Genomic DNA, 25084 nt, shown 5'->3' with positions numbered 1-25084 from the left:
ATAATTAAAACCTGGTTTGATTTTTAGTCCTGAATCACACAATGTAATTTGGTGTGGTAAAAAAGTTCTTCGTAGACCAGTGCTCCCTGTAGAGCTTTTCCAAGAACTGAACAAGCAGGTTCCAAATATCAAAATGCAATGGGTTGATCATATTTTTAAACAATTGTTATTGGAGGCACTTGATACAGTAAGTTGAAAAAAAAAAACACATTTAAATGTGGAGAATAACACTACTTATATTCAAAATGATAACAGGGTAACAAAGAAGAATGGTTTGATAAAGTTAAGATGTTTCGAAATTGCAGTAGTACAGTCGATTTAATTGCTAAAAGAGATTTAATGACATGCATCTTTAATATATTGTAAGTTGCATCAAAATTTAAGTTTTCATAACACCAAAAAAAAAATAAATAAATAAATAAAAATAAATAAAAAATAACCATTTTTGTAGTTCAAATCTTTTTGATGGTGCCTCAGAAACGTTATCTTCTTCTGAAAGTTGCTTGCGATATTATGTTATTGATCCTTTATTGCAAGCATGTAACAAATATCTCAAGGATAATGGTCATAATGTCACCTTTTATCCAGGTGAAATAGAACTTAAAGCCATGACAGTTCAACTCAAAGATCAAGGCATTACAGATAAACGTCTCAGATACAATGCAGATGGAACGATTTTATGTAATAGCATTGCAACTGAAGTCTTATTGTCTGAAGTATCTTCAGCATTTGCTGAAAACAATAAAGGAAAAACTAGCTTTGACCATTACAAAGCGATGTTCGGTCTATTAATGATGCTTCGTACTCTTGCTAGAAAATATAAATATGCTAGTTTTAATAGTTTTAAGAACTTGAAAGTTCACTTTATTCACACTCATAGTAAGTAAAATTGACAAACACATTACATGTTTGCTAAATACCTTATACATATAGATCATGCAATCCGACATTGGAGTATGTCCACTCCTTCCCCCGGATTGTATCTTATGAACAAAGAACAAAGGGTGGATATTATCAAGGATTTCGAAAGAAAATCTGAAGGTGTTATTCCTTTCATAAATTTTACTATTAGTTTAGGGGTATATGCATCTTTATTTTTTTTTATTTGTCAAGTATATTGAGAAAACGACTAACTTGAAAATCGCACTAGGTATCTTTGGACGAAACAATGAACGCTTTGTCAGTTTTGAGTAAAGAGCATGACAAAGTATTGAGGGAGACCTACTTTGGAACCGATGACAATACCCGTGTCTCTTTACTTGACTTTGTCAATCCTGTTCTTGTTCGATTAAATGAGAACAAGCATAAAGATGAAGTGGCCGAAGAAGGCCCACAAAGCCCTAGCTCCTAGTTTTAGTATTATTATTTTTTTTTTTTAATATAGTAGTAACAAATTATTAAAGTTTATTAACAAAGTTGTAAAAGATAATGTTTTATTTTATTAATAATGTTAAACTATTGAAAGAGAATTTAAGTCATGTACACCAAACAATACAGAAATGCTTGTGGTAAATAGAAAGAATGAAGTTTACAGCTAATGCGTTTTAAAGCGTAGTATATATCACAGTTACTCAGCTAGAGTTTACAACTGAAGTGTGAAAAGAGATAAAAGGTAAAATAGCAGCGACACAAATCAGTTGCATATAACTGGCTAGAAGTTATGCTATGAGTTTGTGTAAAATAAAAACAGTGTTTATCAAATAAAAGTTCGCTTAGAAAGCATAGGTAGTTTTGAATTATTAGATTACTAGAAGTTTTCTCTTGTTAAACACCAATTAGACAATAATAGAAGATTCAGATCCAGACATAATGAAACATCTTCATCTAGAAAAAAAATATAGTGTAGCATCTAACAAATCAGTTGCACATTTACCATTTAGTTTTTTTTTTTTAACGCAAAGTAAAAGAGAAAGATGACAACTTCCCACTCCCAGCTGGGGACAACTACTAGAGTCATCAAGCAGCCGGCGAATTTCTCCGGCGAAGGGCAGGGTTCAACTGTGCCATCTTCCCACAAAGACCAGTACGGCTCCCACTCCCAGCTGGGGACAACTACAAGAGTCATCAAGCAGCCGGCGAATTTCTCCGGCGAAGGGCAGGGTTCATGTGTACAAGATCAATGTGTTTCTTTTACTTGCGTGGTTACCTTCACAGATTCATTAAAGATTTTGAGATGGAAGAAGAAATAAAATAAAAATAAAATAAAAAAATTAAATGATAAACGCGTACGTTATCGGGTTTTAAAAGTAGGGGTTGGAGTTAACTATAAATCCAATACGATTAAATAAGAAATTTATTTAAAATTAAAAAATGACCAGTGAGCACATTGCATTTATATATGACCTGGTCAGATTACTATGGAAAAAAAAGGAAAGAAAACCCCTTTGGGAATGAAAGGGAAAATGTTGGTGAAAAAAAAGGAGTCATTATCCCCCCTTATCCCTAATTTAATTAGTATAAATATATGCCAAACTGAACGACCTTTTTCTTAGTCTTTTGTGTCGTTCAGTTAGTGAACAAACAATAAAAATTTACTGCAGGATTTTAGTCTTAGCTGGTACGGTTGATTTATTTTTTTTGGTACGACTTCAAAATAAATTCGGCACACCTTTTTTTTTTTTGGAAAACGTGTAATAAACTTTTGGTACAAAGTGAATTTTTATTTTGTATGAAATACGTAAGAAAAGATAACATATAGTAGTAACATTTACCTTAAGCCTAGTTCTTTATTAATGCACCTATCCCAGAAGGTCTCAGCATGTCTAACCCAACCTTGGCAGTCCTGAACAGTAACTGATCCGCAAGCTACAAGAAGGCAAAATGTCAAAGTATCTGCTTTATCAAGTGGGTTTCTCTTGATGTTGCTCTTTATTTTTGACCAGAATTCTTCGATCGGGTTTAAAAAAGGAGAGTAAGAAGGCATGACCAAAGGTTTATACCCTCTCTTATTGATAACATCAACAACAAATGCAGAATGGTGAATTCTGCAGTTATCTATTACTATTGTTGTGTATATGATGATGTATTACATAATATCTTATAATATACAGATCAGAGTCATGAAGGACCGAATGATATTATAGTTATTAGTAGTACACTTTATGCATACAATGTTATTTGTTTTCTGTTTATAAGACATTCTTATAACGAGAAAAATAATATAATAATAAATATTGACGTTACGAGATAATGATAAGCCAAACATGGTGTAAACAGTTATTAATGATAAAGATATATGAATTATAAATAGTACCTATTAGTTATATATCCACGTTATTATCTAATACACTAATTTATAAATATAATCATATACTATCCTATCTATACACTATACAATATAATGAAATTCATACAAGTAGTACATTGAGGAATAAAAATAATACAAAGGAATCTATATTAAAAGTATCTTCCCTATATCATTTACAAGTATGAACAAAGGAGATTTCATTATTTTGTTTTAATCAGGGCAAAGACTAGATAGCTCAAATAAACTAACTTTAATAATTTTATGGGAAATATTCTTCTTTCAAGATATCTTCATTCTGTTCCTGTCGCGAAGTAACCCGTTCTCCACAAGATATAAAATAAGGATCCATTTTGCATCATTATTCAATCATCTATTTCTTTTTTTCGAATTGCCTAACATTAATATTATTAATATCTATTGTAAAAAAACAGTAATTTATTTTTATTCAAGAACCAAAAGCACTTTATTGTGAAATGAAAAAAATTGAAGTCGATAGTTAAAGCGATGCTTCCTAACGGGGGGTTTTTTTTACAAGTATTACATACACACCACACCACAGTTTTGTAGTGCCCGTCGTAAGAAAATCTTCGGGTTTATATATTTTTGGGTTTTGCTATTTGCACATACTTATTTTCACACGTGAAAATTTTTACTCCACTGGAGATAAAGTACTGCTATCACTATCGTAAAATGTTGATGAATGTACCACATTCAACGTGTAGTATCAGCTAAAAACGATGTCAAATGGAATTGTTTGTGATGATTATCTAGCTGTTGTTGTGGCTCGCTATCATCGATGTCCATATAACAACTATTGCTTGAATCTACTTTAAAAATATCACCAGGAAGAAGAAGTTTTAGAATATTTATCATGATTGAATTATTCTTGATAATATCTGGTAATAGTTGTAGATAGTCTTGTAAATGTACATGTTGAAGATATCTTTCCATGTACGTGAATTCAAGACCTTCCTTAAAGTTAATATCAATTTTTTTGATATCACCATTTGCTCTTTCAAAACTGTAGAGCCAAGTTAAGTAAATAGGGCCAAAGTCAAGGATAGTTTGTTTAAGATGAAGGTGTAAATGCATATTAGGAGTAATAAAATTATCTCCATATAACTCAACATTCTTCTTAACAAACTCAACAAGCAAATTGTGAGCAACATCTATTTCTTTTCTTGTTATAGAAGGAGCAGACAAAAGGTGATTTGCCTGAACAAATCTCATCCAGTTGGCCATATGTTCATCAACAAGTCTTCCTTTCAACAAAATAGCCGAGTATACGATGGTCCAGGACCTATACTCATCTCCTTTCAGACCAGAAAAGTTGGCTGCTATTTTTGACCCTAGTGTTGTATACTGAGGGGGTACGACAATCTTTTTCGCTTCAACAGTACCCATCTCAAAAAGATCCTTGCTTGTGATGAAGTTATTCGTTGTCTTCCAATAATCCATCATAAACTTTGCAGTACCAAGATATAAGTTGTGCAATCCATCAATAATTGTACATCGTACAATATCAAAATACTGCAATCTATGGAGCTCACTCCATCTGACACCGTACTCTTGCTCAATCTTCTTACGTTCTGTGGTGGTCTGAGCATTCTTCCATAACTTTGCTTGTTGAAAATTGGTTTCTTTATTACGTGGAGTCCAGCTGGAGCAGTCAACATTGCTAAAGCAACGTCTAACTGGATTTCCTCTTTGTGCAGGAAACTTATCAGCACATTTGTGGCAAGGCACAAAAGAATTAAACGCTGTAAAGCCGCACACCTTCTTTGCTGCAGGGATATCGCAGTTTACAGACGCCAAAGCGCAACGAACAAACTTACCACGAGGATTTGTAGTAGTACGAATTATAACACCTTCATATAATTCTATGAGCTCATCTACCATAGGACGTAAAAAATGATTTACATCGGATAATGATGGCTCATTTGGACCAGGCATTAAACCAACAAGAATTAGGTTGTGCTGTTTATATCTTTCAGCACGCGGAAGATTATTGATAACCAAATTTATGACACCAACATGATAGTTCATTGACTTTGTTGGTTGAAACCAGTCAACATTCAAAGAAAGCATCAAAGAACAATCTTTATTAATGAAAGGCTCATCTTCACCTTCTTTTTTAAAATCTTTAAAAAAGTGACCATCATAAATATCGAACATGAATCCTGGTACAGAGGTTCTTATTTTCCATTCTTCAATTTGCTTCTCGAAAGTCTTGCGCATAAAAAATTTTTCCAGTGTTGCTTTTACTGAGTTGTAAACATAACGTTTTTTAGGCTTTATGATATTACTGCTATTTTTTACAACCAAAGGATGATTACAGCATTTAACGATTCCAGCATGAGAAGGAAGCAATAATTTGGTGCATTTTTTAATAATTGCTGATCCATCAATAATCTCATCAAAGTCATAAGTAGTATTGTACTTGGCACATACTATGAGTTTTTTCAACCCTGTTGCATTCATATGAAATAAATAATACATGAGCAAAAAGCATAAATAAAAAAATAAAAAATAAATAAAAAAAATAAAATAAAAATAACAGTACCATAGATTGCGAAAGCAGCTTTGATTTTTCTTTTAATGGTACTCAGTCTCAAAGGAAGCTGGTAAATAGCCCCAAGTAAAGACAATACAACACTCATAAACTTAAACATAAGTTCCTGCAGGTTAAATTTCCAGTTGACCGTTCTTGATACTGCCCCTTGTGAGAGCTCTTGAAACTCGAAACTTGGACGTGGGTTTCTAGATTGCTTTAAGCCAACCACCCCTTTTTTTTTAATACAGGGTAGTTTAAAAATAATTATTGCTCTAGCTAAACTGCTTATTAATTTAACTTTTAATAATTGCTATGAGACACAATATAAATACCATCTATAGCTAAAAGAAAAGTATAAATAGCCAGATAATTTGTACAAGAAGAATAGATAGTCTTTTTTATATATAATTGTTTTTTTCTAATAAAAATTATTCTTGCTTGCGCCTGTGTTTCATGATTTATTTTGTCTTCTTAATATTCTTAAATCATAAATCAAGAATTAGCATTTTTACATAATTCTTTATAACGTTAGTATTTATTTGTTGTTAATATCATATTTCTATTATTATTACTTACCTTGTAAAGACATATAAATAACCTTCTTCATTTTTCATATTATTTTTTTCCTGGAACAATTTTTGTATTATTAATTCTTAATAAACTATACGATGTTTTAACAAACTGGTTCCTTGGTTTATCTTTTTACCACTCAAAACATCGTACTATTTTATCTTTATGTATGAGTAGTAGTCGTATAACATATCAATATAATAATGACCTGATAGTCACAATAGAATACAGGAAAAATGAAGTCTAAAGCTCTATTTATGGAGGGCTTATTAAATCATAATTTTTATCTAGAAAAAAAAACAATTGATTAATATTTATTGGACAGGCCCTGGATACGAGCATAAGCAATATTATAGTAGATGAATTATATAAAAAAGGATAAAGTATAAGCCTGAATATAAAATAAAACTCTGTACATAACATCTTGTAAATAATATAAAACTTATTGACACCCAATAGCCTAGATGTATCAATTATAAGACATCGTATCATTTCTACATATTTATTTTTATAACCCTGACAAAGGATTTAGGTCGTCTTTGATCCACTAAAATAGATATCAGGAACCTATATACCCAGATCAAACGATTTAAATCTGAAATCAGATTATTACAGCGCTCAATATATAATCCATAAATCAGTCTCTTGAATCAGCAGAATGTATATCTGAATACTAACACTGTTTCATGATTTGTCTTTTTTATAGTTCTATTTACTTCTTTGATTTAGGATTCATTAGTATAAATACAGGTAGTTGTGTAGACACGAAATAGACCTTATATCATTCTTTTTGTATTGATAAACAAGTCCCAAACTATACTTCCTTCTGTTCTCTTTCTTTTCTTCTTTCTCTTTGCTCTTCTTTAAGCCATAACATCATATTTACCATGCACATTGTTTGAACCCACACTACTGTTATAATTTCTGTCAATTATCCTCATATATGCGATAAACGACTTTAATGACTTCACTCAATAAAGTAAAGGATGATCCATATCAATTACATCCATTATACGTATTTTAGTTTCGTGCTGATTGGAGACTAGCAATTAAGAACTTATCAAAAGCTTCAGCATCCGACATATTAGAGATACTCAATTTTAATTTTTAGAGACTTATGTGTACATTAATCAGAAATGAATGATATTTGCTTTAACGTTAGAATTCGTTCTGAAAACATCAAAAATAAAAATTGCCTTTTTTTTTTGACTTAAAATACGCCCATGATTCTCATTTTAACGATATATAGCCTCAATCCATAGGTTCTTTGTCTTGCAGAATTCACTAAGGAAGTACCAAATTTGCCTGTTTGATCATTGTCATAACTCCTAAAGTTTTTATAGCTCTCTACATATCTTACCCAACTACCAATGTTAAAAGGATTCATATATCTTCTATCATTTTTATCAGCTTTGGCCACTAAGTCGATATCCTTAATATCCTTCCTTATTATTAAAGTAGTTATTTTTAATATTGAATAGCTTATTTGATGTATCAGCTATAACAAGTCTGCCATCAGTTTTATATTTTTTTTTTGTTGTTGTTATTAATATAATATTCGGCTTCATATTATTATTATTTTCGTCTATCACTGATGAGTCGATTGCCTCTGAACTAATATTTTTTTTTCTTTATCCCAAAACTGTGTTCTATAAAAAGTTGTGTGCTTATTTTTGCCATACAGGTTTTTTTTATGATAACTTATTCTTTCATGTTTTTTCATGTGCGTTGTTGTTTTTTAATTTATTAAATTTAATAGTATTTTCTTCATTTGTCAATTCTTTACATAATATTTCTTCTATTTCAAGTCTTTGTGTATAACCAAACTAATTTCCTTACTGTTACATATTATAATTTACAAGTATTCTGTAACCGCAACAAGTATGGCAGTGGTTGTAAATAAATAATATGTAACTTTTTATAGCAATTGTACTACACAATACGTATTAACTTTAGTGCCCATCCTCCTTTCTTTTTCATTTTTTTTTTATTTTATATGAGAAAAAAAAATTATTGAAGAGGAAGTCCTTTATAGTGTAGAGGTGGATTAGATTCTGTTCTTGTTTGCTTCTACTACAGCCGTGTTACTCCCAGGAGTTCTCTCAATGCTGCGGGCTTTCCTCTCTTGCATGGTAGGAAATTACCCCGCGATTTAACAACATCTTTTTATCGACCTCCATTGAAGGCCTGGTGTTGAACATTGGATCCTGGAAGGTAGCATGTTATCATTAAAGCTCAGAACTAACCCCGATTTTATTATTTAATCACTCCCATCTACAGCTAACAAAGTTCATCTCTCCATGATCGCCGCTTGGCCAACAGAAAGGCGCTGCCCTTTCCGATCAAGTTGTTTTATTTACCTCAATTTTTTTGTTTATAAACCCAAACTTTTAGGTATAGTTGCCGAATTGTGGTATTCAGAAAAAAATAAAAAACATTTCCCTTTTATGCATGCATATGCTATAATCTTATATCATCAAACAATTTTTTTTTTAATAAGAATTCAACGACCATCGAAATAAATAGGCATAGTCAGAGTCACTTACTCTTCCTTTATTAAATATTTAGATTTAAAGTACCTGGACAAATAGTATAAAGGAATGCGGCTTCAACTTATTTATGTATTATACTTCTTCATGTTTTATAAACTTAAGGAAGTTGGTACACTCTACTGACAATACTAAATAGGATTATTCTGTCGTAACTAATACTTTTCTAATGCATCTCTGACCATAGATATTCTTATATGAACACCTAATTGTTAAAATTATAGATAAAACTGTAGTATTACTTGTAAAATATCAAATAATACAAAGATAAAAGAAAGTCAAGAGTCAATAATTTTTATTTAGCTATTTATAAGAATTGTTAAAGAAGTCTGACATAAGATGTGAATCAGAAAAGTGTTAGTTACTACCGAATAAGATATGTTGTAGATAATGAAGTGTTAGAGGTTTTAATATTATTTGATGTAGTGGACCAAGAGAGTTTTTCAAGGGAATCTAGATAGAATTCCTTGATCCGCTTGTTTAATCAAGGTACATGACATTATAAGTCAGCTCATGGCAAAATGTGTAAATGCAGATTATTTTTTATTTTTTATTTTTTATTTTTTTTTAAAAGAAAGAAACAAGGTGTACATTACCGCTGTTGAAAGGGTCTATTCTCTCAAAAGGATTACCCAGAACGATATTTGCTAGTTGGCTAACTTCATGCGTCCATTTCATACAATGATTAGTCATCTTATCAGCTTAAGTATAGCACGTTGATTTCTGTCATATTGTTTGGATCAAACGTACTTCATATGCTTGTCAGAAAAGTAGATAAAAAAAGAAAGGTTCATATAGTCATCACCGAAAAGTATATGTGTATATATGTACATGTAATGGGCTACTTATTATGTTTGCTTACTTTTTCTTAGAGAGTATAGCAGAAATGTGAAACTCACTTAAATTCTTTGGCACGTCAAAGTTACATTATTATTAGGTATATCAAATACATATTCTTTAAAGTACTCTTGTTGTAGTGTTCTCTTTCTCCCTTTCTTTTATGTACACTGTATTTCAGTAATGGTATTAAAGTCGTTTAACAATTTACTATGTAGATTCTTTTTTTTTTTTATAATCCTAATGGTGTTAATATACTCATACTTTTTTTTTCAGTAGAAAACTAGTGCAAAGTAGTGTTCGTTATCATAACAAAGAAAGAAAGAAGAAGATTAATAAGGGACATTAGAACATCATTTACCTTCGTTTGCTGATGACTGTCGTTGAGAAATAGGTTGCTCGAGAAAAGAATCAAAAGTTGTTTCTACATTAGAAATAGCTTGCTTAAATATCTACTCCCATTTTGAAGTAGTTTCACTAGAACCAAAGAAACCACTCATTATTAAATCATTTAAAAGCTTTATATGAATGGGATTTCAAAAAAAAAATTTGATTGTAAAGGAAGAATAACAATCATGATAGTTTCTCTGATAAAATATTAGTCAATAGTTTACATAATCACTACTACATTACATCTTATATCTCCTATATTATTTAAGTCAATTATTTTATAACTTCTCTACTTGTTTTTATACTTCTTAAAGTCAATTTGGAGCAAAAAGATATTTTATTATACAAGCAATAGTTAAAGAAGGCACAAGATTATTAAAAGACGCGTAAAAAAAGAGATATTTATTTATTGTATTTTATTTTCATTTTTATTTCATATATAAAAAAGTGAATCCCCAATTCGTCAACAGTAATAATTACTGCAGTCCAAAGGTGGCCGCGTGGAGGCTAGGATTCGTTGCACCTTCTTTGTTCTTGTATTTTTTATTTTTACTAGGAGGTTAGAAAAAACCCATAGCTATCACAATATGTAACGCCCTCTGAATCAACAAGATACCCTACAATGTCCTCCTAATTCAAGGAGGGCAAGATAGGGTGTCTTGTTGATTCAGAAGGCGTTACATAAGCGTAACCATGAGAAAAAGAATTTCCTCCTAGGGCAGGGAAGAAGAAGAAGAATAAAATAGTATTATTTAATGACTTACCTACAGAAGAAATAGTAATAATAAAGAAGAAAAAGAAGAAAAAATAACTTTGAATATCTACTTTTTTATAAGAACAAGGAGGTCGTTGTTGTAAATTACAGTCACAATCATATGAAATCCATAGGAATATGTGTTACCCCACATTTAATACACACACACACACAGTTACATTATTTAATTTTCTTTCTTTCTTTCTTATAAAAAGTAACAATGTGTAGAATAGTAAAATGTTGTCAATTTTGTATCTTCTTTATGACTATATGAAATGTGTTTATGTTAAAGAAAAGAAAAGTAAGTAAAATAAATGTCTTTTGTTTTCACTTTTTTGTTTATATTCTCATAAACTTTCTTTTTCCTAATTAGGCAACTAATATGCATCTCATTTAGTCTCCCTTATGTTGTGCCTAAAAGCATTTTTTACTCACATACATCGTTTGCCAAAATGATGTTGTAAAGATTAACGATTTTAAATTCTTTGATGTATGCTATGAAAACCAGTTTAAGTATCTTTGACTTGCATTCACAGTAATATTTCCACCCCTTTTAAATACAAAGATATGTTATAAATAATGAATTCCTTGATCCGCTTGTTTAATCAGCTCATGATATCAAGTCTTGAAAAAGCCCATCAATTAGACAAACAAATAATGTGGTGTAGTTAGGTGTTTGGGAGTATAACCCTTCAGCTATTAACTTTTATACATGTCAAGGTTTCTATAAAGCGGGAAGCCATACATTCAAATTAGGTTCACAAAAAGATACAGATCATATCATAATCAAGACACTTTAGATTTACTGTAAAATAATTATTATTATTTTATTTTATTTAACGTACATTGAAATGAATCGGTTCTATTCCAATGATTATAATGGCTGTAAAGGAATCTTATAAAGACTAAAAGGGAGATAAGAAGAATGATATATAATATGTTACAATATACCAAATATAAACGAGGAACAGTATAAATATCTCTTTTTTGTAACAAAGATATCAATTAGAATAATTTGTTCTGATGATGCCTATTTCTTCCTTAAAAAAAAAAATAATAATAATCCATAGCAATAATGTTCATATTACTGCTGTCTTCATTGTATAATTTACAGCTTTTGAAATATTATCCTTAACCTCTTTTAGCCTTCAGGTTTGTAGGCATTGACAAGTATTTGATAATATACTACACGGAACAAGGGATTTATTAGGTAATTCATTTCAACTTTTTTTTTTTTTATGAGGCAAAATATTAACTTTAGATGTAAAATTGGATAAAGGAAGAGTTGAGATTATTCATTTTGTTTATACAATATCTAGATAACGTCTCAGTAAAATAAAGTAAAAAAAAAAAAAAAAAAAAATGTTGAATATTTCTGGAAAAGAAATATCCTTGCATTTATTACTGTTACAGTGACAGAATTGTTATATTTGTCAATATCTTCTTTTTTTGAAGTAATCGAGAACATTCTTCTTTACACTAGTTTATAGAGAGATATTGATTGTTATTACAATATTTTTGGTAGAGCTTTTTTTTTTATAGTCTTTGTTCCTAAGTAAGCCATAACATAATGTATTATTAGCTAGAGAAGCTTGCTGTTAATCAATTAAAAGAGTCTGCATATTACGTTTACTTATGATTATTTCCTGAGATGTACATTATGATCAAACACAGCAACTATAGATTTATATCTGTATATGCTTAAAATAAGGCTTTTTAGACACTCTATTATCTTTCTATGGCTTGAAGACCATAATGATACCAAGGTACATAGTATACATTCATGTGTAAGAATTTATTTCTGATATATAATCTGACTATAATAGTATCAAGTAATAATAGAAAATTTGTAATTACTACTGTTCCTCCTGTACCCACTACCATTGCTTGGTAGAATGAAGCTATAATATATCATCCTTCTTCATCATCGTCATTATTCATGCTGCTGCTGTAAAAAAAAAAAAGGAGTTATTGGTGTAGTACAAAAAACAAGAATAATTAAAAAAATTAAGGGTTCATTTGATTTGGTGGGGAACCCTTGAAGTGATTCGATTCCACAGCCTAGGCTTGGGCTAAATATGCTGCGAATTCTAGTCACTCTCCAAACACCCGTCTTACTTTCATCAGAAATAGAGGATACACATAGGGCTATATTTACTATAGGCACCTCACTTATACCACCACCTCTATTTATACTTATAACTACAATACTACTACCAACACATCCTTACTAATGTTAATAATCACTACACAATACCAGTGTTACTTACTACCACTACTACTACTTTGATTTGCTTTCATTTTTTTTTGTAACCCTTATCGTTGGATTATGGAACAGTCTATAATATATATGTATGAACAGAAAAAAAAAACTACTTCTTTTATTAGTAACACTTACTATTATTATCATTATAAATAAGTTATATTGGAACATCAAATGATATACTTTGTTATATCGGTTGGGTTATAGTATATATGAACCTTTTTATGATATTTATTATAGAGCAAGCTCTGAATTTAAGCACAAGTAATATTATAAAAGATGAATTTCATAATAAAGGATACACTATGAGCCTGAATATGAAATAAAACTCTGTACATAACATCTTGTAAATAATATAAAACTTAGGGACATCCAGTTATCTAAATGTGTCAACTAAGTAAGATATCGTATCATTTCTAAATATTTATTTTTATAACCTTGATAAAGGATTCAGGTCGACTTTAATCCAATAAAATAGAAATATAAAAGACATCAGGGACATACACTCAGATCAAGCAATAAATTTTTTTATTTAAAACCTTAATCAGATCATTATAACGCCCAATAGATAATTCATATAAATCAGTCTCTTGAATCAACAAGATGTATATCCGAATACTAACACTGTTTCATGACTCATGTTCTTTGACGGTTATTTTTATTTCTTTGATTCAGGATTCATTAATATAAATACAAGCAGTTGTTTAGACACAAAATAATCTGGAACTTCTTTCTTTAACTTTCTTTTAACCTTCAATTTTTATTCTTTATTTTTAATTGAATAAAACAGTCTCAAACTATACTTCCTTTTGTTCCCTTTCTCTCTCTTCTATTTTCTCTTTTATTTTTTATTTACGTTCCATCACACACCAGTCATAATCCTGTTTGAATTATATATATAATTATTATTATTAGTGCTCGAACATTCAGTTTTGATTAGCAAAGATAATGGAAGAAGAATAGACAGAAGACAAGTCTGTTGTTGATAAGACAAAGATAACAAAAGAATAAGACAGAATAAATCTGTGAAAACTTTGTATAAAACTTTTATTATCAAAATGAAAATTAAAAATTAAAAATTAAAAAATGAAAAAACTGAGTTTTCAAAAGATGAGTGCAAAATGGATCCTTATTTATATCTTGTGGAGAACGGGTTACTTCGAGACAGGAACAGAGTGAAGATATCTTGAAAGAAGAATATTTCCCATAGAATAATTAAAATTATTGTGTTAGAGCTCTAGTCTTTGCCCTGACTGAGAATTAATCTCAGTTAACTCTAATAAACATTAAATTATTGGTGCTTGATTTAGCCGGTTATTTTTCTTGAAACCAAATAATGATATCTCCTTTGTTCATACTTGTGAATGATATAGGAAAGACACTTTTGATATATAGATTTATATTCTAACCAGCTTCTTTATGTTATATTCATTCCTCAATGTACTACTTAAATGAATTTCATTATATTATATAGTGTATTCAATTAGAATAGAGTTCTCATAGATAGTATATGATTATATTTATAAGTTAGTATTTTAGACAACATTAAATAATAATGCATATATATAATTAATAGGTATAATCTATAATTCATATATCTTTATCATTAATAACTCCTTACACTATGTTTTTCTTATCATTATTTTGTAGAGTTAGTATTTATTATAACATTATTTTTTCTCATCACAAGAATGTCTTATAAACTGAAATCAAATAATATTGTATGCATAAAGTGTATAACTAATAACCATAATATCATCCGGTTCTTCATGACTCTGATTTGTACATTATAAGATATTATGTAATACATCATTATATACACAACATCTGTGAAAACTTCGTATAGTTTATTAAAGATAATACAAAAATTGTACAACGAAAATTATATGGAGAAATTGAGGGTTATTTATATGTTTTTACAAGGTAAGTGTTATCAATGGAAATATGATTCAGATAAGCAAGTTTTACTATAATAAAGTGTTTTACATAAAACATCGTCTCCGAATAATTCTGCGATCAATAAGATATATCTTTATTTCTTTTTTCTCCCTGAGTTGTCGCTGTTCCTAGAAACCTAACGAATCATTATTATTGGACTGCGACACATCAATATTAATTCTCAGTGAATATGTCTAGCTGCAACAATACCAATTATTTATGAGCTACTATCATTATCATTGTATGAGATTTCATTATTTAACAATATTCAATATTATCAATGTATATCTGATATGTATCACTCAAGAACAATTATGTAATTGAATACACCAGTCATAATCCTGTTTGAATTATGTATATAATTATTATTATTGCTCGAACATTCTAACAATGACTATTATTAAAACTGAGTGTAGAATGAATATTATGCTGTGAAGTTCAATATACTAGTTTTATGTGAATAACCTCTTTACTATGTAATAAATGATGGTTTATTTCTATTAACTTAGTTGTAAGGACGACTACAATCATAACAATCGGAATACAATTTAATAAAAAAATTTCAAAAAACTGATACGTATGTGGTGCTTAAGTGTAGTAAACCCTTTTTTTTTAAATGATGAAGCTACTATTTCTCCTAGTTATATTTATATTGAGACAAAGATATAAATGTAAATAGAATATTGCTGTTATTCTTTATATTGTCGTTAATGTATTGATGTTTCTTTCTGTTTCTATTCCTATTTTCGATCGACAACCTTCTGTATTGCAGTTTCAGTTCAATTCACCAAATTACAATTAAACAACTTGATAAAAATTTAAAGCTTGATTTTATTCGCATAAATATAAAAACTATTCTTAAAATAAAATAAATTGAACTGAATTGCCGGACAAGTCCGGTAGGTCACGTGACTGCTGACAATAATTTTTGAGAGAGTCTTTATTTATATACTGCTCTCCAAAATAACTAAGTCGCTTTGTCCGAGTGGTTAAGGAGTATGACTAGAAATCATATAGGCTCTGCCTGCGCAGGTTCAAATCCTGCAGGCGACGATATTTTTTGTGTTTTTTGATTTCGTATAATTTTTCAATGATCGAAAATAACTTTGTTGTCGTGTTGTTGTACTAAATTTAAAATATTCATATTACGTTAGTGCCATGCTTTTGATACAATCGTTTCATAGAACTTTATTAAACGTTATCTTAAATCATTTATAAATTTTTCTTCAGAGATTATTAAAACTAGCTTCTCGTCAGTTTTCATTATTCGATTAATTATTATAAAAAAAGAAAAAGAAAAAAGCTCCATTATAGTTAATAAAAGGCGCTAAGTAATAAATATATCAATGCATGTCTTAGTAAACTATATCTATTTGCAAAAAAAATAAAATGAAATAAATAAATCGCCTTTAAAATGGTCCAAAATTAAGTACTCGATTAAATATTTCTAGACTTGTATCATAGAACCCTGAATATAGTACCTTACATAACTTGCGGGCTATTTACTATAGCATATACTATATAGGTTCAAAAGCAAAATTTTATTTTTTTTTTATTGAAGCTTAGTCAACTTATTGTTTTCGGTTTTCCACACACTAACTAGGTAAAGGCTATGCTATATTTCATATTTCATATTTAATTATAATGGTTTAAAAACTTACCAGTTAAAAGTGCTGAAATTTATATAAAATTAACGATTCAAAATTTCCCAAGAGCACTTTCAGTGCTTTGTATTTTCAGTAGTTTACTATACATTATAGAACATTATCATAATTTGACGGGTGTATATATTACGCTAACTTTTTATAGACTTATTATGAACAAAATGTAAAAAGTTACGTATCCAGATTCAATTGTAGCATGCAATCCTGTTATTTCTTTATATTTTTACCAATTTTGTTAAACTTGTAAATTAAATTAGACAGCAAGTCTGCTGCATGCATACTGTTTATTTTTATTCAAAAGGTTACGCGAAACAGTAAATCATTTATTTCTTGGTGTTTAAGAAGCATAGAGTTCAATTGGGTAACAGCTTAGCATGTTTTGACACTCAAATTTCAAATCAATATTTACATAGCGTGGAGTCCATGATAGACATATTAAAGAAAAATTGTATGTAGATATATTCAGATCTTCAATAATATTTATTAATTCATAAGAAGCTTTAAACGCTTTGTAAATAAATATGACAAATATACAATGTATTCATTTCTTCCCCCATTAGTTAGTAAGCTTTATTGATCACGCATCAAACGAACTAGTTGATAATTTGCAAGATAGTCATAGTCTTTTAAATATTGGCTGATAAACTTACATCTTTTTCAATGCAAAGGAGCTAACTAGAACTGAAACTGGAACTTTTTTACTATATGATATGAGGAAAAAAGTTACACTTTTCAAGTAAAAAAAAATCTGTATTACCGTATTCCTTAATATCAAAGTTTTTCATCCTTAGTGAAAATATAAAGAATCATGCTTTTGAAAAAAACGAAGAAAGTATATTGTTATTTTATATATAGTATTTGCAAAATTATTTTATTGATCATGTTTCGGAATCCGGATGAATAGTAATAATCTACTGTTTTTCCATAAGAATACAATTACCTGATGTCAAAGAGTCAGCAGTAGTGCGTATAAAACTTCCTGACGTTCTAAATAAAGAATTTGTATATGAAGGAAAAGAATATGTATATAAATATATATATTTATATCATCTTGAATAATTAATTGAGAAAAATAAAATATCAATTATTTTATTTTATATATGCCTAAATTTGTATCTATTTACTTTTATTTAACTTTTTTTTACCTATAATTCATTTTATACTATTCTAGCCAACACATTGTATTCATAGTTTCTTTGAATCAACCAATCAAATAACAATATATCTTCTGATCTGATAAGCAAAAACAAAAATAAAATATTTTCAATATTGAAATTAGTTTAAAAATATAAAGTTAAAATGTGATATTATGTATTGTTATAATAGCCATCATGATGCATATATTTACAAAGTTGCACTACCTATTATTGTGCTCTTGATCAAGATAATTTAATTCCAGCTATTGTATTTTATAAATATAGCAGCTTATATCAGGTTTATTGTTTCTATTTTTTTTTTTTTTTTTTTTTTTTTTTCACTTTCTCTTTTTAGATCTTACTACTTGATTGCATACAATTCAGATTAGAATTAGCTAATTGATGAAAAAGCTTAGTTTGCCAAGCTCAATTAATTCACCTTTACCAACAAGCTTGAAAGGTATTTGAATGAAAAACAAAAAAAAAGTAACTGAAAGTTTATTTTTGGGAAATAATTAAAAAAAAATTTTTTTTTCAGGTGAATGTAAAAAAGCAACCAAAATCCTTCACTCTTTTATTGGTAATAATCATAGAACACAAGAGAACATAAATGGATATATTTTAATAAATATTATAATTAGATCCTGGCCAAGGTCTTGATATTGTTATCCCATCTACAATTCTTGATAAAGCGCAAGGTTTAGCCATTTTTACTGTTTTAAAAGCTGGTTTCTTATTTTCTGGAAGAGTGGGTAGTGGTTTAGTTGTTGCAAGGTAAATATATAATATTTATAACAAGTGAAAAAAAAAAGACATGTGTTTATACTTTATTATGATTAGATTACCTGATGGATGTAAGGAACATTATAACAAATAATGTATAAATGATAATTATACTTAAATGTTTATTTGAATATATAGCCTGGTCTGCTCCATCTGCTATCATTACAGGTGGTATGGGCGCAGGTGGTCAGATAGGTAAATTAAGCAAATAATAACAATAACAATAATAATGAAATTCCGTTAAAATTTAATGAATATGCATAATACAGGCGCTGAATTAACGGATTTTGTTCTGGTTTTAAATACGAAGGAAGCTGTCAAAACATTTAGTCATTTTGGTAACATAACCTTAGGTGGAAATGTGTCAAGTAAAACCCCCCTTTTTTTTTCTTTAAATATATACATATACATATATTATAAACAGACAACATATTTATATATATAATACATATACATACATATATTAATAGTTGCTGCTGGTCCTATTGGACGTAATGCAGAAGCATCTGGATCAGCTACACTTAAACATATTGCTGCTGTTTATTCGTATAGTAAAACTCGTGGATTATTTGCAGGCATATCTTTGGAAGGCTCCGTAATATTTACTCGCAATGATGCAAATGAAAAGCTTTATGGTCAACGTTATTCAGCTAAAGAACTTTTAAATGGCACAGTGCCTCCTCCTCACGAAGCTGATGCACTCTATAGAGCTTTAAATGCCAAATTTCATTCATTAGGTAGTACTGGTATTATGTATCAACGTACAATAAATCAAAATGAAAATGAACGCCTATATAGAAACACGTCCATATCTGCACCGGGTACTTTACGTATCCCTCCTGCACGTCAGGTTGTAGGTAGTTATGGTGCTCCTAATATTAATCCTAGTAATACTACAGTAATACCACCACCAATGAAAGAGCAATCAATCTATAATACTCCTCCTTCATCTAATTATACATCACCACAGCCATCTTTTGCACAGCTTTCATCTTCATATTCACCTAGTTTGCAAAAATCTAACTCTCATCGAGCTGTTCCACCTCCACCTCCAAGTCAAGCTTCAAAACCCCAAAGAGCAAGAGCATTATATCAATTTATAGCTGAACAAAAAGGTGATTTAAGTTTCCAACAAGGCGATATTATAGTCATTACAAATAAAACGGATAATCAAAATGATTGGTGGACCGGTAAACTTTGCACTACTGGTCAAATAGGTTCAGTAAGTTATATTATCAAAGAACTATCAATCTACACACGCATACTGATTTTTTTTTTATATTTGTATAGTTTCCTGCAAATTATGTTGAGCTGATATAGAACTGATGATTACATAATAACACATGTTTTCAATGTAGTACTATGTACTACAACTTTGCGGAGAAATGATCAAATAGAATTATAAACAGAGCATGCTTATTTTTTATAATTCGCATATTGTACACTTTATTTTCTATTTTTTTTTTCTTAAATAATATATAATAAATATGTCTAATGGTAAAAAAAAAAGAAGAGTTCCTATTTAAATGTTATAGTCCTTTTAACACAATTTTCTATTAATTATAATTTACAACTATTATTAGCTAATTGGCAATCATTATTAACTATACCAGAGAAAAACACTTATTTGGATTTATTCAAAAAAATAGATGCAGATAATAAGGGCATCATCTTGCAAGATGAAACCTTGGCATTCTTAAGAAAATCAAGCATCCCCGAAAACATCTTGATGCAGGTAAAACAAGGACATTGATGAACATAACATAAAATTAACTCATAACAATATAGTTTTGGAATGCTGTTGATAATGATAAAAAGGGTTTTCTTACAGAACAAGAATTTTGTACTATTTTAAAGCTAATTGCTTGTGCACAGAATGGTATAATGACGACTGAGCCCATTTTAGCAACTAAAGGTAAACATACATATCTTGATTGAAACTATACACATGTTCATTAACATTGAAACATTGTATATACATTTATATTTATTTATATTTAGCTCCTTTACCTGACTTTAGTGGAAATGTTTCAGGAAATATTCAACAACAATCATCACCTGTAATCTCTAATACAGATGTAATTACTCCAGAAGATAGGTTAAAATACATGAATATATTTCAATCATTAAACCCTGTTAATAATATTTTACATGGTAAAATGAATATGTGTATATTTGTAAAAAAAATAAAAATAGCGCAACTTAATTTTTATTTTTGTGGTTATTGTTATATAGGTGAACAAGCCAAAATTACTTTTATGAGGTCGGGACTTCCTCCCACAATATTACAACATATTTGGAATTTAGCTGATGCTCGTAAATCAGGATCATTAAATCAAACAGAATTTATTATTGCTATGCATTATATTGAAAGTGCTATGAAAGGTGTAACCAATTTACCTGCCACCTTACCTGCAAACATCTATGCATCAGCTACCGGAAGATCAATTGCTCCTTCACCTCTTGTACGTAACAATACTTTAAGAGTAAACAGCCCACCTCTCGTTCCTATGAGATCACCTGTATTTAAAGGCAACACTATTAGAACTACTGATATAACTTCTGAAGAGTATGCAAAATATAAAGCCTTTTTCGTAGACTTGATAGTGATAATCTAGGGTATGTTTCTGGTTCAGATGCTGTTGTGTTCTTTAAGCATTCAAAATTACCAGAGTCAGATCTTGCTCGCATTTGGGATTTAGCAGATACAAATTCAACAGGTCAATTAAATGAAGAAGAGTTCGCTATAGCTATGCATTTAATTAATTATAGAATTGCTGGAGGTGAACTTTCAAATGCTTTACCTACCTTTAGCTCCAGTATGTATTTTATTTTATTTTTTTTAAAAAAAAAACCTAATCATAGTTCTTTTTTTTTAACATAATTTTGTAGTTCCTAGTCATAATCATACTTCGCAGGCATTACAGCTACCACCACCACCACAACAACAACAACAACAAAATATAGATTTGTTAGGACTAGACTCTGATTTTACAGGAACAGCCGCCCCTTCTATTTCACAACAACACCAACTGAACCAAAATGATTTGGCTAAAGAACAATCCATACTTCAGTCCAATACAATCTCTGAAAGTACTCGTGTAAAAACTATACAAAGTCAACTTCATATCGAATCTCAAGCTGTTCAAGATTTACAAAAGCAAATTGATCAACAAAAAGAAGCCTTATCCAAACTTAAGCAAGAAGCAGATGAAGCAGAGCGACAATTAGAAGCAGAAAAAAAGAAAAAAGAGGAATTAACAAGGGAATTACAAATGTATAAGCAAGAAATAAAGCATTATACAACACGTATCGAAAATGCTCAAGGAGAGACTAATAAATTAAAAAAGGAAAATGAAGAACTAGAAAAGGAGAAACAAGCTAAAGCAGCCAGTCCTACCAGTAATAATCAAAACCTGTTTGTTTCACCTTTTGGGCCTACTTCTACTACTACTACTTCTTCTTCTCATGATTTCTTTACATTATCTACTCCCCATTTAGCATCCTCAGGCGGTGAATTATTTGCCAAAGTAACGGAGCCTCATGAAACTGTTTTACCTGTTATATCGCATCATACTGGCTCAACAATTAACTCTCAACAGCAGCCAAAATTTGACCCATTTGCAGGTTTCAAAGCAGGTCAACAAAAGCAATCGCCTACGCTTTCTTTAAATAAATTAAAGGAAGAAAATGAACAACAAAAGAGTTCAGTTTCACCCAACGTAGATATAAGTGAAATTGAATCTAAATTCCCTGATCTAAATACTATGGAGCATAACTTTGCTGCTGCTGCTACTACCACTACTACTACTACTACTTCTCCTACTTTATCCTCTATTCAACCAACAACAACCTCATCTACATCTATTGCTACTATCACCACTTCAACTAGTCCTAAAAACACAACAAACGATCTGCTTGCTAATCTTTTCAAAAAGCCATCTTCTATAACAACAAATACAAAAATGACTTCAGGCAGTCCTACACTAAAAAATGATCCTAATTCTAACAAGTATGGTTTTGATCTATCAGCTTTTGAACCACCAAGTACGACTTCTCAATTTAATACAAATGCTTCTGTAAAAGACGAATTGAGTTCACTCTTTGGTAGTCCTTCTACAGCCAATTCACAATTACCAGAGAAACAACATAATACAAGTTTTGATGATATCTTTGGAAGCTCTTCTACTCATACATAATAAATTCATAAACTTTATTTTGTATTTATATCTACATGCATCTTATTTATAGACACATACAATATACTACCGATGGCCAATATATAACTCATTACTAGTATATTCATTTATAAGAGTCTTGAATATATCACTATATGAGGGTATAAATAATAATAATAATAATAATAATAGTAAGAAAAGAAAAAAAAAATCGTTTCATGAAAAAAATAAAAAAAAAAAAAGAAAGCCAACGATTAAATATTATAATTTATTGACCAAGAGAACATTGCTTAGTCTCAAGATCAAAGATTGTTTGCACCAAATACTTGTTGTCATCTAATTGCAAGTTATAGTTTGCATCTTGTGTTTTGATGACATTTCCAAATTGCTCTGAACTTGTTCCTTGGCTTGAACAAAAATCGCCTAATTCAATAGTGACACCACTACTAGTTTCAATTTCCCATGCATTTCCTCTAGGATCAGTTAAAACGTCTTGAATTTCATGAGAAAAGATGGTAATAGCAGCATCCATTGCAGGTGAATTGTTGGGTGATTGCTTTTGAATTAATGATGGAATACAACTGTGTGTGTGTGTGTGTGTGTTTTAAAAAAAAAAGTATGAATAATCAAAGTTATTATTATAAAATTTAACTTACATATCAGGGCAAATTCCGGGATAACCAATAAACATGTACTGGAATTCATCACTGTAACTATTATAGCCACAATTTGATTTACAAAAGTCAGCATCTGATACATCAGGTCCACCCATAATGATATAGACACCGCTACTATCTATACGATTTGTAGGTGAAAGATAGCCTGATTTAACAGCATCAATTACAATTTGTTTATGAAGAGCATTTGTCAAGCTAGTTGAATGACTTCCAGCGTCATTAACAGCGGCTACTAAGTTAAGAGGCCCTGTAACTGATTTACCATTACTGCCTGCATATTGTTTCACTAAATTAAAGAAAAAAAAAAAGTTAGTTTCTCTTTCTCTCCTTCTTCTTTATTTTATACATGTGTATAAAATATCTTACTAGTACTGAACCAAGGACTATGCGAGATATTATCAATGAATTCCATAAAAATATTCTGTTCTTGAATAGATTGCTCTGATGTCCAATTACCATAGAAGATAATATAAACTTTTTGTTGGTGTTGAATTAGTATTCATTTACTACTACTATTTGCTATATATATATATATATATATATAAAAGATTCGACTTATTTGTTACCATTCACTTTATCAGATAGAACATTTCCGCCTGCATTTTTAAAACTGTTTCCATATTGGGATATGATGGCTGATACGGTATTGCTATTTTGTACAGTTTGTTGAGCAGAAACTATAAAATTTATAATGACAGATAATAAACAAGTAGCTATGAATAATAGTTTCATATTTTTTTTTTCTTTAAAAATGAAAAAAGAAAATAAAAAGGCTCGCTATTTTTTTATTTTTTTTTATTTTATTTTATTTTTCTTGTATTCAACAATAACGGAGTATAAAAGAAACAAAAAAATAAATAGTTTTGATTTGCTCAATATTAATTATTTAATTATAGAAATTACAATTTGTCATAAATAGCAGCAGCAGCAGGATTGTCTAGCTTCATTAATTTAAAGACGACAGTTTAAGTTTTATTGAACTGTGAAACCGTTGACTCATTTACAAACGAAATTTTCAGGTTCTATGTTACTTAATGAGCGGCTTATTTAAGATGGGATATTTTAAAAGTATCTTCTTTGAAGGCTTCAACTGATTTTTTTTTTTTTTTTTTTTTTTTTTTTTTTTTTTTTTTTTTTACCTTGTAAGATTTAATCCAATTATTTATTTTAATTATATATAAAAAGAATCGAATTTTCTGCAGTCTAACGTTTAAATTAGTTGATTATTATTTATTTTTGTTTTATTTGAATATGAATTTTCAAGACAAAGACTAAGGAAAATTCAATATAGGACTCGGTATAACTTTCCTTTCTATTATTATAACCAGCCAAAGTGTATAATAGAGTCTATAGCTAGTATAAATAGCTTTCTATTGTATTCTTGTCCGAATTATCTATGCATATGTATATGAAGGAAAATTAAGCTATTATTCATATATACATATATATAAATAGACTTGAATCAATCTACCATAGACTATAAAAGAATAGAACTTGCTATAGCATATTTAATTTCAAACGCTCTTTCAGTGTGATTTTGAGGA

The 25084-nt window shown here is 29.5% G+C and overlaps 4 protein-coding genes and 1 non-coding gene across 5 annotated transcripts; 4 read left to right on the top strand and 1 right to left on the bottom strand.

The window, feature by feature from the left end:
• Positions 1-608: 608 nt before the first annotated feature.
• Positions 609-2786, top strand: BX663DRAFT_440191 (uncharacterized protein; the record flags this gene model as incomplete). The annotated part of the gene is made up of 3 exons (XM_051523383.1): positions 609-879; positions 934-1071; positions 2683-2786. The coding sequence occupies 3 exons, from the start codon at positions 609-611 to the stop codon at positions 2784-2786; spliced, it is 513 nt and encodes a 170-aa protein (XP_051379969.1).
• Positions 2787-16073: 13287 nt separating this feature from the next.
• On the top strand, positions 16074-16155 carry BX663DRAFT_t108. Its single transcript has one exon. It is a non-coding gene; the product is annotated as a tRNA-Ser (tRNA).
• Positions 16156-18304: 2149 nt separating this feature from the next.
• BX663DRAFT_576088 (uncharacterized protein) lies at positions 18305-20099 on the top strand (the record flags this gene model as incomplete). Its single annotated transcript, XM_051532156.1, has 8 exons — positions 18305-18362; positions 18441-18446; positions 18544-18676; positions 18743-18756; positions 18824-18880; positions 18955-19053; positions 19156-19907; positions 19976-20099. The coding sequence occupies 8 exons, from the start codon at positions 18305-18307 to the stop codon at positions 20003-20005; spliced, it is 1149 nt and encodes a 382-aa protein (XP_051379968.1). The 3' UTR covers positions 20006-20099.
• Positions 20100-20141: 42 nt separating this feature from the next.
• Positions 20142-23056, top strand: BX663DRAFT_519194 (uncharacterized protein). Its single transcript, XM_051528970.1, has 6 exons — positions 20142-20182; positions 20269-20420; positions 20474-20600; positions 20687-21254; positions 21284-21504; positions 21578-23056. The coding sequence occupies exons 1-6, from the start codon at positions 20173-20175 to the stop codon at positions 22882-22884; spliced, it is 2385 nt and encodes a 794-aa protein (XP_051379967.1). The 5' UTR covers positions 20142-20172; the 3' UTR covers positions 22885-23056.
• Positions 23057-24301, bottom strand: BX663DRAFT_519191 (phosphate-induced protein 1). The gene is made up of 4 exons (XM_051528969.1): positions 24107-24301; positions 23907-24014; positions 23520-23826; positions 23057-23444 (listed from the first exon to the last, which is right to left on the bottom strand). The coding sequence occupies exons 1-4, from the start codon at positions 24270-24272 to the stop codon at positions 23132-23134; spliced, it is 894 nt and encodes a 297-aa protein (XP_051379966.1). The 5' UTR covers positions 24273-24301; the 3' UTR covers positions 23057-23131.
• Between the last annotated feature and the right edge of the window lie 783 nt (positions 24302-25084).

This window comes from Cokeromyces recurvatus (genome assembly GCF_025118155.1).
Source record: "Cokeromyces recurvatus strain NRRL 2243 chromosome Unknown BX663scaffold_26, whole genome shotgun sequence".
Classification (NCBI taxonomy): domain Eukaryota; kingdom Fungi; phylum Mucoromycota; class Mucoromycetes; order Mucorales; family Mucoraceae; genus Cokeromyces; species Cokeromyces recurvatus.
The sequence above is the reverse complement of the archived record's forward strand: the minus strand, read 5'-3'. Positions and strand labels throughout refer to the sequence as shown.

What these genes read in the sequence shown, in the direction of transcription:
- BX663DRAFT_519194 (XM_051528970.1), top strand. An exon ending in CCGAAAACATCTTGATGCAG is followed by an intron (nt 20,421 to 20,473) that starts GTAAAACAAGGA and finishes ATAACAATATAG; the next exon opens with TTTTGGAATGCTGTTGATAA. An exon ending in GCCCATTTTAGCAACTAAAG is followed by an intron (nt 20,601 to 20,686) that starts GTAAACATACAT and finishes ATTTATATTTAG; the next exon opens with CTCCTTTACCTGACTTTAGT.
- BX663DRAFT_519191 (XM_051528969.1), bottom strand. Translation starts at nt 24,272, where the DNA reads ATGAAACTATTATTCATAGCTACTTGTTTATTATCTGTCATTATAAAT. An exon ending in TAGTCCTTGGTTCAGTACTA is followed by an intron (nt 23,827 to 23,906) that starts GTAAGATATTTT and finishes TCTTTAATTTAG; the next exon opens with TGAAACAATATGCAGGCAGT. An exon ending in CCCGGAATTTGCCCTGATAT is followed by an intron (nt 23,445 to 23,519) that starts GTAAGTTAAATT and finishes ACACACACACAG; the next exon opens with TTGTATTCCATCATTAATTC.